Raw genomic sequence first — 19,433 nt, forward strand, 5'->3', positions numbered from 1 at the left:
TAGGTGTATTTTGAAGATAGATCCGAGAGGATTTGCTGATGGATTGAAAATGGGGTATGAGAAAAAGAGAGGGGTCAAGGATAACGCGAAAGGGCTTGGCCTGAGCTACTAAAAAAATAGTGTTATTATTTGCTGAGATGAGGAAGACCATGAGAGGAGCACCTTTTAAGAGTTTGAATATTGAGAGCTAGGTTTGGAGATCAGGTCTGAGACATGTGTTACACATCAAGTAGAGACTAAGTCAGGTAAGCAGTTTGATATTTGAGCCTAGAGTTCTGGGAGAGGTTTGGACTGGAGATACACATTGTGAGTCAGCTGCACATTCATGGCTTTTAAAGCTCTATGATCAGATGAAACACCAGGCTAGTGAATGTTGATAGGAAGGAGGTCCAAGGACAGAGCCCTAGGACAAAACATTGAGGGGTCAGGGAGATAAGGAGGAGCCAGTAAAGGAGATTGAAAAGTAGAGGTCAGAGAAATAGGAGGAAAACCAGGAGGATGTAGTATCCTGAAAGCCAAGTAAAAAAGTGATTCAAGAATTAAAAATTAAATTGAATTAAAAAGTGATCTTGAATTAAAAAGTGGCCAGTTTGAGAACTGAGGTTGACCATTGGATTTAGCAATGTGGAGGTTATTGGTGATCTTGAGTGGTTTGGTACATAAAACATAAAACTTTATTTATTTTTTTAACGATTTTATTTATTTATGAGAGAGAGAGATCACGAGCAGGAGAAGGGGTAGAGGGAGAAGCAGACTCCCGACTGAGCAGGGAGCCCGATGTGGGACTCGATCCCACGACCTTGGGATCATGACCTGAGCTGAAGGCATACGCTTAACCAACTGAGCCACCCAGGCACCCAAAACATAAAACTTTAAAAGATTATGTTTTTATGAAATTTAGGTTAAAGTGTCTGGACAGATGTTAAGATTTCACTCATGTTATTTTAGGTAGATATTTATTCCTACTCATACTGTGTTTTAAGATATAAATCAATTAAAATAGTTGATTTTAAAATTGATTATATAAGGTGACTCCTCCTATGCTTATATATGATTCAGGAAAAAAAAAGGCCAAAAGGGTCAGTTAGTCTTGTTGAAATTATGATCACTGATAGTTGTTTGAAGAGTGATTTTGGCTAGCGTGCTTATCAGCATGATCCCTATCCTGGAATGCAGGATAAAGTGCATAAGATGGAGAAAGTTCCAACCTCATAGTAAAGAAGTATAATTGGGAATTTTAAAGACTGATTTAATGCACTCCATTATCAGTTTTCTAGTATATCTTTAAAGGCTTTAAGGCAATAACTTTTTAATGTAGTAGTTTAAAAGCTTAGTCCTTTTTTAAACTGTTAGCCAACTTTTTTTAATTTTTAAATTATTTTTGCTTAAAAATTTTTATTAATGAAATATGGTTGACATACAATGTTATAGTAATTACAGGTGTACAACATAGTGATTTGACTATTTTGTACATTATACAGTACTCACTACAATAAGTATAGTTGCCATCTGTCACCATACAATGTTATTACAATATTATTGACTCTATCCTATGCTGTACCTTTCATCTCTGTGACTTATTTATTTTATAACTGGAAGTTTATACCGCTTAATCCACTTTACCTATTTTATCCGTACCTGAGCCCCCAACTTAAGAGTTTTTTTGGAAGTTCCACTCACTGGTAGTTTTTCTTTTTCTTTTCTTTTTTTTTTTTTTAATACATATTTATTTATTTTAGAGAGAGAGAGAGAGTGCACGCAAGTGTGTGCTCTGGGGAGGAGCAGAAGCGGAGAGAGAAGGAGGGGGAAAGAATCTCAAGCAGACTCCCTGCTGAGCTTGGAGCCCCATGAGGGGCCCGATCCTATGACCCTGAGATCATGACCTGAGCCGAAACCAAGAGTTGGATGTTCAACTGACTGAGCCACCCAGGCGCCCCTTTCTTTTGCTATTCTATTTGGTTGTCAATTTCTGGAATTTATGTTGTCCTTAAAAAATTCTAAGGTGGTACCTTTTAAAAGTGTAGTTTAGATTGAGACTACATCATGAACAGTTCCATTTAAAACGTTTTAAGGAAGTGATTTTGAGAATTGCTAATTATAGTTTCAACCTGGAACATTTTCTTTAATGAAAATTGTTACCCATCTTAATGTTGTTTAGGAAGATTCTTACCTCTGAAGACAATGTTAGGACCAAGATATGATAGTCAAGTTGCTGAAGAAAATCGGTTCCATCCAAGTATGCTCTCAAATTATCTAAAGAGTCTGAAGGTAAGAAACAACATTTTGATATTGTTTTCGTATATTTTATCCCTTTCTTGTTCTTCAGGTGGCTTTAAAAAAAAAACTTACTTTGAAATAATTTATTTACTAAGAGGAAGTTGCAAAAATTGTACATAGAATTCTGTGAACCCTCCCCCCAGCTTTTCCCAATGGTGACATCTTACATAATTGTAGTATAATATCAAAACAGGAAATTGACATTTGTACAGTACTCTTGAATTGATTACAGACCTTGTTTAGTTTTTACCAGTTTTTATATGTGTTCATTTGTGTGTATGTATGTATAGTTCTCTGCAGTTTGATCCAGTGTATAGATTTGTGGTATTAGTTACAGAACTGTTTCATCTCCACAAAGGAACTCCCTCATGCTACCCCTTTATAGTCAGACTCTGCCCACCCCCATCCCTGTACACTGGCACCTGCTAATCTGTTTTCCATCTCTGTAGTTTTATCATTTTGAGAATGTTATATAAATGGAGTAAAACAGTATGTGGCCTTTCGGGATTGGCTTTTTTCACTAAGCATAATGCCCTTGAGGTCCATCCAAGTTGTTGCATGTTTCAACAAAAAGTTTGTTCCTTTTTATTGTTGAATAGTATTCACTTTATAGATATATCAGAGTTTATTTAGCTCTTTTCCCATTGAATGCTTGAATAACCATTTAACCAATTTGAGTTATTTCCAGTTGTGGGGTATTGCAAATAAAGTTATGTGAACATTCATGTACAGTTTTCATTTTTCTAGGATAAATATTCGAGAGTATGATTTCTGTGTGCATAGCTAATTTTACAAGAAAGGGCCAAACTATTTTCCTAAATGAAACTTTGTAATTTTTTGTATTATTCTGGCATAATACTGATTAAATTAGCTTCCTAGGCTGCTGTAACAAATTACCACAAACTGGGTGACTTAAAACCACAGACATTTATTCTCTCACAGTTCTGGACACTGGAAGTTCTAAATCAAGGTGTTGGAAAGATTGGTTCCTTTTGGAGGCTTGGGGGGAGAATCTTTTCCATTCATTCTTTTCTGCTAGCTTCTGGTTAATGCCAGTGATCCTTGGCATTCCTTGGCTTGTAGCTCTGTGGGTCGTCTCTCTTCTTGTTGACATCTCCCTATGTGTGTCTGTCCAAATTTCTGTCTTTTAAGGACACCCTAATCTATGATCTCATCTTAACTTGATTATATTGGCAAAGACCCTATAGCCCTATTTCCAAGTAAGGTCATATTCACAGGTACTAGGAGTTAGGACTTGAACATATCATTTTAGGGGACATAATTCAACTTGCTACACTACTGTTTGTACTCTTCTATTTTAGTACATTCATCCAATATTAATACTCATTACGTGTAAGGGTTTCTGTCATGGGATAGAAAAATCATCCCTTAGATTCTGAAAACCTGTTAATCATCCCTTTCCTTGATGTAGTTTTTTGAGTCTTTATATTTTTTTGTAAACTTTTAACTTTTATTTTCATTATCAATAATGATTTTGAAAATCTTAAGTTAACATTTATAGAGCATTAAATATTTCCTGGTTGGTAAGGTAAGAGTTTGGGCTTAGAAGCCACTTAGCCTGGCTTTGATTTCCATTTTGCCACTTACAGCTTTGTTGGCAAGTTGCATAATCTCTTCCTGTTTTAGTTTCCTCATCTGTAAATAAAATTAGTGCATATAAAGCATGTAGCATAGTGCTTGGCACAGAGTAAGGCCTTTATTGAATCTCATAACAACTCCATGAGGTAGATACTATTATTATCCTTACTTCATGGATTGGGACTGTTATGAAAAATAAATATGTATATGTAATATATGTATGTGTATATGTGTATGCAGACAGATAAATTCACAAACACATTATCCATAGAGATACATCACACACACGCACGCACATACGTATATATGGGGCTTCAGGCAGTTAAGTCATACAGTACAATTTCTCCGTTTCCTTGGTTAAAGTGTTCCTATGCATTTAGAAAACTCATATTTTCTTGCCCATCTCCACTTTTCATCCATATCTTATTTTGGATCTGGATACAAACAACATGGGTTCTAATTCTAACTCACTGAGAAGCTGTATTAATGAGATCTAACTCTCTGTGTTTGACAGTACATGTCCTCTGAAGGAATTAAGATCACTGCAGAAGCTATGTGGGAAGAGAAGTAGGCCCAGGGTGGCAGATTGTAGAAAATGCCATAAAAAATACATTTCCTATAAGTAAGAGCTCACGTGATGGGGACCTATCTCTCATCCGCACTTGAACTAAGGAATCTGGAGAAATCAGTGGAGCCCATATGGTGGCTAGTTTAATATTTTGGAAACACACAATTTTGTTAGTTTTGTCACTTTTGTTGTGCGTGAAATATAAACGTCTTTGCCATTTTTTCCCCTCTAGCAGTGGAGTCAAATCATTATGTAAACCAGTCTCCTTTAGGCACATCCAACACTAGGTACTCAATAAAAGTGATAACAATAAAAGAGAAAAATAACAATTTAAAAAGTGCAGATCGTTTCTCTTGTCGTTCTTCCCAGAGAACATGTGCTTCAGAATAGGGTATAGGATATATGAGTTAACTGTTCTTTTACTTGGCTCAGTTTGGGTGTGCATATCTTAGTGAGACTCTCTTACTAGTCCGAATGTGATTCTAGTTGTTAAAGATTTTTTAAACCACTTGGCTGCTGATCACAAGCCAACTACATCAGTTAATGCTCAACAGAAGAAATAATGATTTTTGTTCCAAATGCAGGAAGAAAAACTGGCTGAGAGATGGGATTAAGTCTTCAATGAGATGCACAATTATGGCCACGTGTACTGTTCTTTATTGATTATTTAAGGGATTTATAAGAGAATTTTGACTATACATACTTTTTACCTTATATAGTACTCACTTTAGAATTTAACTGCCTAGCATGTGATGTAGTGATAGCTGCTTGGAATGCTGGGTTGATGTGTGCCTGGGGGTTAGGGTATATTTCACATAGATGCTATTCTTGCTGTATCCTTTTGTCTAATAAATCATAGGTGGGGTGGCGGATGCAGAAAACTACATCCATGTTTGTTTTTTAAGGTAGACTTCTGTGATGTTGAAGTGGACTAAGTTTTGCTTATGTTCTAGTTCTGTCATCAGTTTGAAGGTTAATTTATTTCATTTAGTGCCTTCTAAGTTCTAGTACCTTGAATAAGACTTGAGTAAGTGATGCTTTTGTTGTCAATAGTTCATTGGTAGAGTGAACGTAAAATCTCCCTCAATGTAGATGGATGAACTGGAGTATTGCCATTTCATTAGTTTGTTTTGGAACAAATTCATTTACTAGTAAATCTGCTCTTTTCTCTTTTTCTTTTTTTTTTTAAGGTTAAAATGGGCTTGTTGGTGGATTTGACAAATACTTCAAGGTTCTATGACAGAAATGACATAGAAAAAGAAGGAATCAAATATATAAAACTTCAGTGTAAAGGGTAAGTCATGTATTAAGATTCTTTAATATTGAAACCTTTTGCTGAAATTTGCAATTTCTTCTTTTTAAAAAAAATGTTTCCATATTACTAGACATGGTGAGTGCCCTACAACTGAGAATACTGAGACATTCATTCGTCTGTGTGAGCGGTTTAATGAAAGAAACCCACCTGAACTTATAGGTATGTCTGGCTTTACTTTGCCACCGTTTATATATTTTATTTTGTGTTTTGGCTTCTATTTTCTTTTTAGCAAGTGAGGTGATACAGAAGTTTTTTTTTCTTCTTTTTAAAATAATCACTAAGAAAAGTGATTAATTAGAGCAATAGACTAACTTTTGTGAACTATAAAATATATATATATTTTTAAAAGATTTTATTTGTTTATTTGACAGGGAGAGATAGCAAGAGCAGGAACACAAACAGGGGGAGTGGGAGAGGGAGAAGCAGACTTCCCACCAAGCAGGCAGCCCGATGCAGGGCTCGATCCCAGGACTCTGGGATCATGACCTGAGCCAAAGGCAGACGCTTGACGACTGAGCCACCCAGGCGCCCCCTATGAAATGTATTTTTGTAATTTTTATATTTTTCAAGATAAAGCCCTAATTGCCCCTCTTCAGGAATACTACTGGGTGACTTTACCTTAAACACTACATATTTATTTTTTATCATTTCGCATTTTATACCATATGTGTTGTGAAACTCTTTTTTCACTCAGTATTATATATTTGAGAGTGATCCATGATGATGTAACTGTGGTTCATTTTTTGCTGCTGTATAGTATTCCATTACAAATACCCTATAGTTCATCCATTCTCATGTTGATGGAGAACTGTTTCAGCAGATATTTATTGATTGCTACTCTTTGCAAGGTACAGGCTCTTGGAACACATCAGTGGAGAAAACAGAAAAAAGTCTCTGCTTATATTTTAGTGTGGACTGGGAGCAGGGGGAGGGGATGTGGGATGTGGGAGGAAGGCAGGCAATAATAAATATACTACATAGGTAAATTTAAAAAAATGACAGTTATTTAAAATGACATTTGGCTTATTTTCAGTTTGTTTTTTCCTATTATAAACAGTGCTACTAGGACTGGTATAGAATTTCTAAGGTTTGATTTTTAGCTTTGATTCTTTCTTCTTTCTGATATTAATATTAACATATGGTTTGAATTGAGGATCTAATTTAAATGTTTTCTATATAACCATTTGTTTTAGCATAGCTTATTGAATAGTTTTTTCTCCTGATAGCTAGATGCCATAAATTAACTTCTTATATGTACAATTGGAAAGTTTTTCCATTTCATTTGCCTTTTAATTTTTGAGGTAATATTTTAAAACTTTTTATTGTCAATATATTTTCTTTTGTGATTTCTTCTTTTTAAAGTTTTAAGCATCCGATATTTTCCCTATTCAGAAAATTAACTGAAAAACTATTAAGAAAGTTCAGGGGATATATTTAAACACCCATAAGTAAGAAAACATCAGCAACTTTCTTCTAAATAGTAAATAGAAAATAAAATTAGAGGATGGTCTTTATTAATCTTATTAATAATATTGGTTAACATGGAGCATTTCCTGTGTGCTAGTCACTCTAAACCATTTTACATTCAATATCTCATTTTGTTCTTATAACAATCCTACTGTGTAGACTTTATTGCCACTCCCATTTTTATGACGAGAAACTGAAGCTTGGAAAGGTTAAGTGACTTGCCCAAGGTCATTCACACAGCTAGTAATGATTAGAGCTTAGATCATATCCTAAGCAATCTTAGTTGTAAGTTCACACTCTAAGCCACTTCTCTTTTCTGTAGCAGAAGTACAAGATACCAAGGAATAAAGTCTATTAAGAAGTGTAGGAGGTCTTTATGAAGAAAATATACTTGGATATTAAAAGACTTGAAGAAAGGGGAGACATTTGTTTGCAAATTAATTTCAATTATTAGTGTAATTCTAAGCAGAATCCCAATGAGACTTTGGAAGATTTACTATGAAGTTAATTTCTTTTATTTGTAAAATTTACTGCCTCCACATAATTCAGCATATTTTGAGCACAGAAAAAAATTATTTGGCAAATGAAACAGTCAATATTATAAGAAAATTTTGAAAAACAAAAATAATGAGGGGATTGTCCTTACCAGTTAAAGCATAGGGTATAGTAATGGAAACTACAGTAGTTTCTTGGTGGTGGAGGAGATGTTTTCCAAATTGTAGGGGGAAGGTGTGATTATTCAATAAACGGTGTTGAGACAGTACATCTAACATGTATTTTATTTTATTTTTTTTAAAGATTTTATTTATTTATGTATTAGAGAGTGAGAGAGAGAGAAACAGCATGAGAGGGGAGAAGGTCAGAGGGAGAAGCAGGCTCGCCGCTGAGCTGGGAGCCCGATGTGGGACTCGATCCCGGGACTCCAGGATCATGACCTGAGCCGAAGGCAGTCGCTTAACCAACTGAGCCACCCAGGCGCCCCTAACATGTATTTTAGATTGATTAATTTTTTTCTTTTAAAGATTTTATTCATTTGAGAGACCAAGAGAGGCAGAGAGCACAAACAGGGGGAGAGGCAGAGGGAGAGGGAGAAGCAGATTCCCCACTGAGCTGGGAGCCTGACGTGGGGCTCAGTCCTAGGACCTAGAGATCATGACCTGAGCCGAAGGCAGACGCTTAACCATCTGAGCCACCCAGGTGCCCGGATTAAATATTTTTAAAAGGACCCATAAGCATATAGGAGAAAATATAGGTCAGTATTCATTAATTCTGGGGTAAGATAGGATATTTCAATTCTATCACCAAAGGCAGAATCCATAAATATTTCTTTAGGAGTGTCCCTGGACTGCTTGAATCAGAATGACCTGAGGACGCTTATTAGAAATGTTTGTTTTAGGGCCTCATCCTGGAACTACATAATCAAAAACTCGGGCTGAAGCCTAGGAATCCAGTTTTTTGTTTTTTTTATTTTTTTTAAGCAAGGGTCTTAGGTGACTTTTTATGCACACTTAAATTTGAGAGCTGCTGTCAAAAATTAAAATGTGTTCTCTGTTAGTTAGTACCTGCTGCTATTAATGAGTGCTTATTCTTTACCTGGGAGACATGATGGGAAACTATAAATGAATGAATGAAGAAATGAATGAGTATAATCCTCATAACAACTGTGTAGTATGTGGTGTTTTCCCCATTTTACAGCTAAGAAAACTAAGTCTCAGAGAAATTAAGTAGTTTGCCCATGGTCACACATCTATTAAGTGTTTAAGCCAGATTTTCAATCCAGTTTCTGACTTCAAAGTTCAAATCTCTAAATTGTTGCTGCCTTGATTTCTAGAATAACTCATGAAAATGGAAAAGAATTTCTGTACTATAAAACATAACAGAAACAGAGCAAAATGGTTATTTGACAAGTTTGGACAAGTATTTGAAGCATGTGACAGATAAAAAAATATATACAAGGAGGGGCGCCTGGGTGGCTCAGTTCGTTGGCATCCAACTTTTGATTTTGGCTCAGGTCCTGATCTCGGGGTTGTGAGATTGCTCAGCACTCAGCTAGGAGTCTGTTTCTCTCCCTCCCCTGCTTGCTCTCTCTTTCTCTCTTAAATCAATCAATAAAATCATAAAAAAATACATACAAAGAGATTTTATAATCCAACTGGCAAAATATGGAAAACAATGAAAATGCAACTTATAAAAAATAAAATACAGATAGCCAAGAAACATGAAAAAAGTTTTTTTCGTTTGTTAACAAGAGATACAATTAAAATATAGTTGTTACCTTCCCCCATTAAATTGGCAAAGATTTAAAAAATTAAAATGTCAAGGATTGGGTATATTGGGTGCACTCATACATTGTTAATTAGAGTGTTAATTGGTACTACTTCTCTGGAGAGACAATTTGGTGATATTTTTCAAGGTCTTCATAAGCGTTTATATACAAGCAAGAGTACATCTAATTCATTTTAAGGAAGTAGAGATGGACATAAAGATTTATGTGAAAGGAATTTCATCACAGCTTCATTTGTAATAAAATAAAAACTGGGAACAGTTTACATATTTGATAAAGCAGGTTATTTATTTATTTATTTATTTTTAAAGATTTTATTTATTTATTTGATAGAGAGAGATAGTGAGAGCAGGAACACAAGCAGGGGGAGTGGGAGAGGGAGAAGCAGGCTTCCCGCGGAGCAGGGAGCCTGATGCAGGGCTCGATCCCAGGACCCTGGGATCATGACCTGAGCTGAAGGCAGACGTAAAGCAGGTTATTTATAGAGTTTGCAACTATTATTAACAGAAAAACAACATGGGAATATATGCCATACAGTATTGTGATGTATATGTGTGTATATATTTACATGTTCACAAGAATATATATAACAAGTACACATATCTACACATATATTTAGGTGTGCATCCAGAAGATAAACAGCCTAAAATAGCATTGTGGCCTTTATTTGAGTGACAACTGTTTTCTCATTTGAGAGAAATCATTATGGGGTAAATGCTAAATGTACTTGAAGAAGTCAAAGGAAGGCAGTAAGTCTTAACATTCAGAAACAGATGTCATGATTTTAGAAAGATTAACACTCCCAGGTTTAGGAAAAGAAGTTGATCATTGTTATAAATTGTCCAGTTGTATTATTGGAGTTATTTTTATATAGTTGACATATTTAAATCAGTTGCCATCAGCATTTATTCTTAATGTCCAAATTGCTCCAACCTATGGCAATGGGAGCCCCTTCAAGTTGGTTTCTGTATTCTTTTGATATCACCCATTAGTTTTTGATGGTTTCCTTGTTTTCTGGCACATGATGTTTTCCAGACCTGGAATCAGTTATTTCTCTAAGGAGATTGGTTCCTTTTAGTGGTTCCTATTTAGAAAATAGTATTTAGAGATAACCTCAGTGTTAGAGACCATTCCGTAATCAAACACATTAACATTTCTGCAGTTAAACATATGAATATTCATTTACACCAAGTGGGAAAAATAGACTATAAATGTTCCATCAGTTCAGGTCAGGTTTTGTCCTCAAATGATTTACCCAAAACCTTAATTTTTTTAGAGCTTTTTTTTGAAATTATATTACAAGTAAGAGATTATGGAACTATAGTGCATTTGTTTGCATGTGCAGAAGTAACTGTCTTGAGAGTAAGAATTTTGTGGACTGAAGAAATTTAAAACAAATCTATGTTAAAAGAGAAGCAGCTGATTTCTTGGTAAATGATAGACTGTATAATAGATATATGACCGATGCTGCTAATTTCTTTAGGTGTTTCCAATTATAAATATTGTAACAGATTTGTGAATGTGTATTTTCATGAGTAGCATATGTTATTTTGGTAAAAAACTTTTTTTTGGTTTAATAAAAATATTTAAGATAACTTGGCATATAATAAGTTCTTAATAATCGTTAGTTTCCTTTTTTTGTTCTTATTTTTGTTGCTTTTTTAGACCAGGGTGTTTTAGCCTCAGCACTATTGACATTTTGGGCTGGATAATTCTTTATTTTGGAGGGCTCTCCTGTGCTTTGTAGTATGTTTAGCAGCATTCCTGGCCTCTACTCACTCGATGCTAGTGGCACCCTACCAGTTTTGACAATTAAAAATGTCTCCTGACATTGCCAGATGTCCTCTGGGAAAAAGCACTGATTTAGACTCATCAGATAAGTTTTTTTGATCCTAAAGATTAATTTATCTGACTAGTGAGATAGAAAGGAAATTATGTATGTTGAAATCAGGCTTTATTTTTTAAAAAGATAGGTTGTCACTAAGCTTTTATAAATCACCTCTTCCTAATTGATATTTATATATCCAGAATGTATGTTTCTATTGTTATAGCTCATCTTTCTCTCCTTTTGCTGGGGAGATTGTTTCTTCTCTTTTTTTTTTTTTTTGAAATATTTTATTTTTAAGTAATCTCTACAGCCAACGTGGGGCTCGAACTTACAACCCCAAGATCAAGAATCGCATGCCCTACCTACTGAGCCAGGCAGGTGCCCCATTTCTTCTCTAGATTTGATTTTTAAGGAACTGTGGTTTTCCCTTAATACGTATATTAGTGTTAATATTTTTTGACATGCTGTATAAATTTATTTTATTGTATTAGCTTACCTAGAAAATGAAGACAGAAATGAATAAGTTGACTTAAAATAGTTAATAGTGAGCTAATCTTTATTTTTTTATTTTATCTATCTATTTATTTATTTATTTAAAAGATTTTTATTTATTTATTTGACAGAGAGAGAGAGACAGCAAGAGAGGGAACACAAGCAGGGGAGTGGGAGAGGGAGAAGCAGGCTTCCCGCGGAGCAGGGATCCTGATGTGGGGCTTGATCCCAGGACCTCATGACCAGGACCTTGGGATCATGACCTGAGCCGAAGGCAGACGCTTAATGACTGAGCCACCCAGGCGCCCCTGAGCTAATCTTTAGATATATAAACTGTGCTTTACTTGCCACTAGGTGGACCCATTCTCATAATGAACTGAGGAAAACTGAAAAATGTTCTTCTTCCTTTTTTTTTTTTTTAAACATTGAAGACCTATCATACTAAACTTGTAGTTAATGGAATTTTTTTAACAACAAATATATGATCTTCCATATTTTTCTGCAGAGATTTGCTTTGATGAAGGTTTTTATAACTATCAATTATCTTTAAAACTCCAGTCATCTATTAATGTTTTGAAGTATAATAAGACTAAAACTTTATGTATTTGTATAACAAGGAATATTAAAAGAGCTGTGGTACTTTCTTAATTTATATTTCATCACATGACTTAATCACTTAATTAGCAATTATTACATTTTCTATTCATAAAAATATCTTGCTAGAGTAAAAATTAGAATGAAAAACAGTAGTGGTTTAGGTGAGAAACATATTTACAGTAAGAATATTTGTTTCTTAAATTGGTCTGAAATATAAAGTAGAAGGAAAATTTACATGTTAGGTTTAGATTCATGTTGGGCAAAAAAATCTGTTTATAGCTAACTTTGTAATTTTTGAGGCCCCTTTCCTTAAAAAGCAACGGAGATAATGGAATTTATAGTTTCATGATTATAGTCATTTATTTCTAAGGGGTGTCTTTTCCTGTTCAAGGTTGATCTCTGCTTTTTATCTCTTCTTTAGAAACTTTATTTCAGTTGTATCCTTGTTATCAGTTATTGTCAACCTCTGTGATTTAACCAGGTCCTTCTCGGCCTATAAACATATCTAAGTCTCTCATATTAAATGATAACCACCACCCCCCCCCCAAATCCCACACCTTTCTTGTTTTATATTTCCCCCTTCCTCTTCCCAGCTGATTTTTTGAAAGATGGATACTTGAATTCACTTATTATCATTCACTACATTGCAATCTGTAGTCCTCCCCATGCACTCTTAAACAAATAGTGACTTTCACTTCTAATTATTCTGTGTCATTTAAACAGTTGAACAGTCATGTCTTGGAACTTTTTCTTTTTTTGTTGTACATGACTCCATGTTCTCTTTGTTTTCTTGACCCCATCGCAGTTTATTCTGTCTTTTTTATAAATAGTTTCCCCCTTACTTATTCTTGAGACTTAAAATAGTTTCCCCCCTTACTTAATTTTCTTCTCTTATTTTACATACCCATTCTTAGTGATCTTATCTATACCACAGACTTCTTCCATAGTTCACTATGTGTTGATTATTCTTTAATCTGCAGTTCCAGCCACACCTGTCTTTGAAGCTCTTTGCTGTTTTTCCAAATACTTTTAAGTCCCAAAAGAACCTTAAACTCATCATCACCAACTGTACTTATTACCTTGCCTATAAGACTGATGTAAACTCCTGTACTTCCTAAGCTAGTAAATGCTTCCACTGCCCACTTAGTCACCCACATCAGAAACCAGAGACTCCTTTTATGTCTTTCCTCTCTGTGTTGATAGTCATTCACCCCTCAGATTGGAGATTCTGCCTTAAATGTCTCTTCAGTCTGCCTCCCCTCATTATCCCTATCACTTTGACCCTGTCATTCAGACCCTTATCTCACACATAAATTACTGGGATGGCTTCCTTACTGTTTTTCTTGCCTTCATTGTTGCTCCTTCTCTGTCTTCTATTGAGCTGCCATTGGAGTGCGTTATTTATTTATTTTTTAAACATTTATTTATTTGTTTATTTATTTTAGTAATCTCTATACCTAACATAGGGCTCAAACCTACAACCCTGAGATCAAGAGTTGCACTCTTCTGACTGAGCCAGCCAGGTGCCCCTGGAGAAAACATGATAATTTTATTGCCATGCTTAAAAATTTTTAATATCTTTCTATTGCCCTTAGTAATACTGTCTTTAGTATGGTACACAGGTTTCTTCAGGATATTGTCTTCTTCATTGCCTCCAACTGCATTTGGTATTACTTTCTTATTATACTCCATGCTGTAGCCATTCTGATTCATTTATAGTTTGCCATATGTGGTGTTTTGATTCATACATATTTTTATTTGTACAGATTGCTCCTGTCTGTAGTTCCTTTGTATCCTTGTTAATTGGGTGTTGTTCATTGACTAAGGTTTTTATTCTAAATATTAATGATTATTTACTATGAATGTAGAAATAGGTGATTTGGTTTAGTTGATGGTAACTCTAAGATACTGGTTTTCAAATTTTTTTTAAGTAGGAAAAATCTTTTTTGGAAAGAAATTTTACCCTGTTACAGAAATGAGATGAAAATGATATTTTATTTTTTTATACCTTTAAAAATGTATCAAAAAATAAAAATGTATCAATGTTACATTTTTGATAAAGTCAATTACTAAAAACAAGTGTTTTGGAATGTGTTTTAAAAGCCAATTGCATCTCACTTTAACATCTGTTTTTTTTTTAATAGATTTTATTTTATTTATTTATCTGAGAGAGAGAGAGCACGAGCAGGAAAAGGGGCAGAGGGAGAGGGAGAAGCAGACTCCCCGCTGAGCAGAGAGCCCGATATGGGGCTCGATCCAAGGACCCCAAGATAATGACCTGAGCCAAAGGCAGATGCTTAACTGATTGAGCCACCCACGTGCCCCACACTTTATCATCTGGTTTTAAAAACAGTCAACATTATAATGAACTGAATTAATTTAAAATGTACAATTTAATGATGTAGATACCTTTGAAACTACAACCAAGGTTCAGGGCATTTGCATCTTATGCCCCTTTGTGTCCATCCTCTTCTTCAACCCTTAGTTGTAGATTAGGCAATCACTTTCTACTTTCTGTCACTATAGATTCATTTGCATTTTTTAGAAATTGTTTTAATTGAAATATATTTGACATATGACGTGGAAATTTAAGGTATACAACATGTTAATTTGATATATTTATACATTATAATATGATTGCCATTGTAGATAAATAATTAGCACCTCTATCATGTTACATAATTTTTCTTTTTAGTGGTTGGAATAATTAAATTGTAATTTCTTCTCAAGTTTGATGAGCATAATACAATATTGTTGTCTGTATTCACTATGCTGTGCATTAGATCTCCAGGTCTTATTTACTACTTGTTGCAAATTTGTGCCATTAAATAACTGTCTTGGGGCGCCTGGGTGGCTCAATTGGTTGAGCAACTGCCTTCGGCTCAGGTCATGATCCTGGAGTCCCGGGATCGAGTCCCACATTGGGCTCCCTGCTCAGCAGGGAATCTGCTTCTCCCTCTGACCCTCCCCCCCTCATGCTCTCTCTCATTCTCTCTCTCAAATAAATAAATAAAATCTTTAAAAAGAAACAACAAAAAACTCTGTTTTGTACTCCCCCCACCCCCCGCAATTTCCTGGTAACCACCATTCCACCATTTTACTCTTTGATTTTATGAATCTGACTTTTTTAGATTTCACATATAAGTAATATCATATGGTACTTGTCTTTCACTGTCTGACTTATCTCCCTTATTTAGCATAATATGGTCAAGGTCCATCTATGTTGTTGCAAATGGCAGAATGTTCTTTCTCCTGGCTGAGTTCCATTACACACACACACACACACACACACACACACACCCAAACCCACCCACACACACCCCACATCTTCTTTATTCATTCATCCATTGATGGGTGCTTAGGTTGTTTCCATATCTTGGCTATTGTCAGTAATGCTGCAATAAATATGGAAGTGCATATATCTCTTCAGTATCCTGTTTTCATTTCCTTTGGGTTATACCCAGAAGTGGAATTGCTAAATCATATGGTAGATCTATTTTTAACTTTTTGAGGAACCTCCATAATGTTTTCCATAGTGGTTGAACCAATTTACATTCCCACCAACAGTGTACGAGAATTCCCCTTTCATCACATCCTTGCCAATACTTATCTCTTGTTTTCTTGATGATAACCATTTTAACAGGTTTGAGGTGATACCTCATTGTGGTTTTGATTTACATTTCCCTGATGATCAGTGTTGTTAAGTATCTTTTAATATACCTGTTGGCCATTTTGATGTCTTTAGAAAAATGTCTTTTGAGATCCTGTTTTTTAATTGGCTTGTTTGTTTTTTTGTTATTGAGTTGCATGAGTTCTTTACATATTTTGGATATTAGTCCCTGATCTGATATATGGTTTGCAAAGTTTTTCTCCCATTCTGTAGGTTGCCATTTAATTTAATTTATTTATTTATTTGGGCAGAAGCTTTTAACTTTGATGTAGTTTCATTTGTTGATGTTTGCTTTGGTTGTTTGTGCTTTTGGTGTCATATCCAAAAAATCATTGACAAGATCAGTGTCGAGTAGTTTTTTCCCCTACGTTTTTTTCTGGAGTTTTATGGCATTGGGTCTTATGTTTAAGTCTTTGATCCATTTTGTGTTAATTTTTGTGAATAGTATAAGATAGGGGTCCAGGTTTATTGTTCTGCATGAACACCATTTGTTGAAGAGACTTACCATTCCCCTTGAGTGTTCTGGGTTCCCTTATTGAATATTAGTTGACCGTATATGCAGGAGTTTAATTCTGGGTTCCCTATTCTATTCCATTGGCCTGTATGTCTGTCTTTATGGCAGTACCATTAATCACTACAGTTTTGTAGTATAATTTGAAATCAGGAAGTGTGATACCTCCAGTTTTGTTATTTTTCCTCAAGATTGCTTTGGCTATTCAGGGCCTTTCATGGTTCCATACAAATTTTTGCATATTACAGACTTCATGTAAATGAAATTTATATATATGGACTTTTTTTTTGTTTTTTCTTTTCTGCTTCTTTCACACAGGTTTTGAAATCATCCTCATTGTATTTATTAGTGATTCATTTTTATGACTGATAAGTAGTTATTGAATGGATATACCACATGTTTATCCCTTCACCTGATCATAGACTTTGGGGTGTTTGCAGTTTTTGGCCATTATAAATAAAGTTGCTGTGGATATTAATCTTTATTTATGTCTTTGCACATATATTTTATTTTTCTTGGGTAGATAACTAGGATTAGAGTGTCTGGGTCATGGGGCCCCTGGGTGGCTCAGCCGTTAAGCGTCTGCCTTTGGCTCAGGTCATGATCCCATGGTCTGGGATCGAAACCCTGCATTGAGCTGCCTGCTCAGTGGGAAGCCTGCTTCTCCCTCTCCCACTCCCCCTGCTTGTGTTCTCTCTCTCTCTGTCAAAGAAATAAATAAAATCTTAAAAAAAAAAAAAGAATGTCTGGGTCATTTGATGTAGGTGTATGTTTAACTTTTTAAGAAATTGCCAAACTGTTTTCCAAAGTGGTTGTGTTGTTTTATTTTTCTACCAGCAGTGCATGAGGGTTTCAGTTCCTCTACATCCTCACTTATATTTGATATTGTCAGTCTTTTTGATTTTAGCTATTTTAGTGTGTAGAGGATTGCATTATGATTTTAGTTTGCATTTTCATGATAATGATGTCAACTGTCTTTTCATGTACTTCTTGACCATTTGCACATATTCTTTTGTAAACTGTCTTTTTAAATCTTTTGCCCAGTTTAAAAAATATTAGGGTGTTTGTTTTATTATTGAGTTGTAAGAGTTGTTTATATATTCTGGATACAAGTCCTTTATCAGATATATGTAATGAGAATATATTATGTGGTAGTGTTCTTTTTAGAGGAAGAGAGAGTGGGGGAGGGGCAGAGGGAGAGGGAGAGAGAGAATCTTAAGCAGGCTCCACGCCAGCATGCAGTCTGATGTGGGGCTCGATTTCGGGACCCTGAGAACATGCCCTGACCCGAAATTGAGAGTTGGGACACTTAACCGACTGAGCCACCCAGGTGTCCCCTTGTGTTTTTATTTTCTTAAAGACGTCTTTTGGGGCACCTGGGTGGCTCAGTTGTTAAGTGGCTGCCTTTGGCTCAGGTCATGATCCCAGGGTTCTGGGATCGAGCCCCACATCGGGCTCCCTGCTCGGCGGGAAGCCTGCTTCTCGCTCTCCCACTCCCCCTGCTTGTGTTCTCTCTCTCCCTTGTGTCTCTCTCTGCCAAATAAATACATAAAATCTTTAAAAAAAAAAGACATCTTTCAAAGAGCAAACATTTACCATTGTGAAGTAGCCCAATTTATCAATGTTTCCTTTTATGTTTTATCTAAGAAGTCTTTTTCTTACACTAAGATTACAAAGATTTTCTCCCATATTGTCTTCTAGAAGTTTTGTAATTCTAACTCTTAGTTTATTTATATATTTGATTTTGGTTGCCCTCTATTAGGATGCTTTATATATAAAGAGAAGAGTAGTTTGTTAAAATAAGACTATTAGTCTTAAGTGGCAGGATATCTTTCCATTAAACAGAGATACCAGGAAAAGCTTCATTTTTGAGTTTTGCAGGAGAGTGACTTAAGTAATGTTGTCATGTTAGTAATGTCAACCAAACTTTTAATTACTTTTTCAAAGTAGTTTAAATGATTAAAGTGCAGTCATTTTTGGAACTTATGAAGCTCATTTGCAGCTTTTCAGAATATAGAGGTAGGACCACACTAACCTTGAATATGTATGGAAAAAAGGTTTAAGAAAAAATTCTTTTTTCAGGTTTTTCTCCTGAAAGTTTTACTTTTTTTTTTTAAAAAAGATTTATTTATTTGAGAAAGAGAGAGAGTATGTGGCAGGGAGGGGCTGAGGGAGAGGGAGAGAATGTCTTAGGCAGCCTCCACACATAGCACAGAGCTGGATGTAGAGCTTGATCTCAGGACCATGAGATCGTGACCTGAGCCAAAACCAAGAGTCCGATGCTTAACCGACTGTGCCATCCAGGTGTCCCCTGAAAGTTTATTTTAAATGTTATAAGTTAATGTAAAGATATTGTCAGTTGGTTTCTAAGAGAACTTCAAAGTAGTTTTATTTTTATTGTACTATATATCCATCAGTTATTTTCTAGATCCAGTCAAGTGTTGTGTGTGTGTGTGTCCATCTTTTAGAGTTGTGTGTTTGATAAACATACCTTCTTATTTAAAGTGCTTGGATTCCTTTTTTTTTTTTTTTTTTTAAGATTTTTTTATTTATTTGAGAGAGAGAGAGCGCGAGAGAGTGCACAGAGGGAAAGGGAGAAGCAGACTCCCCACTGAGCAGGGAGCCCAATGTGGGGCTCAATCCCAGGACCCTAGGATTGTGATCTGAGCTGAAAGCAGATGCTTAACTGACTGAGCCACCCAGGCACCCCTAAAGTGCTTGGAATCCTTTAGTTTTAAGAGAAATCTTTAGACCTTAGAGGTGATTTGTAACCAGTATATACTAAACTTCTTGCTAGTGAGATAAATTAGATTCTAAGAACTTAA

General features: G+C 35.3%; 1 protein-coding gene across 2 annotated transcripts in view; it reads left to right on the forward strand.

Annotated features, from left to right (window-relative positions):
- Window positions 1-19,433, forward strand: part of RNGTT (RNA guanylyltransferase and 5'-phosphatase) — a 369,854-nt gene that overhangs the window by 50,819 nt on the left and 299,602 nt on the right. For both annotated transcript variants that reach the window (XM_078055013.1, XM_036065178.2), the window contains 3 exons: window positions 2,159-2,268; window positions 5,635-5,738; window positions 5,830-5,918. In XM_078055013.1, the coding sequence (XP_077911139.1) occupies window positions 2,182-2,268; window positions 5,635-5,738; window positions 5,830-5,918 (280 nt within the window). In that variant the 5' untranslated portion in view covers window positions 2,159-2,181. The remainder of the gene's footprint in view (window positions 1-2,158; window positions 2,269-5,634; window positions 5,739-5,829; window positions 5,919-19,433) is intronic.

The sequence above is a fragment of the Halichoerus grypus genome, chromosome 9, assembly GCF_964656455.1.
Source record: "Halichoerus grypus chromosome 9, mHalGry1.hap1.1, whole genome shotgun sequence".
Lineage (NCBI taxonomy): Eukaryota > Metazoa > Chordata > Mammalia > Carnivora > Phocidae > Halichoerus > Halichoerus grypus.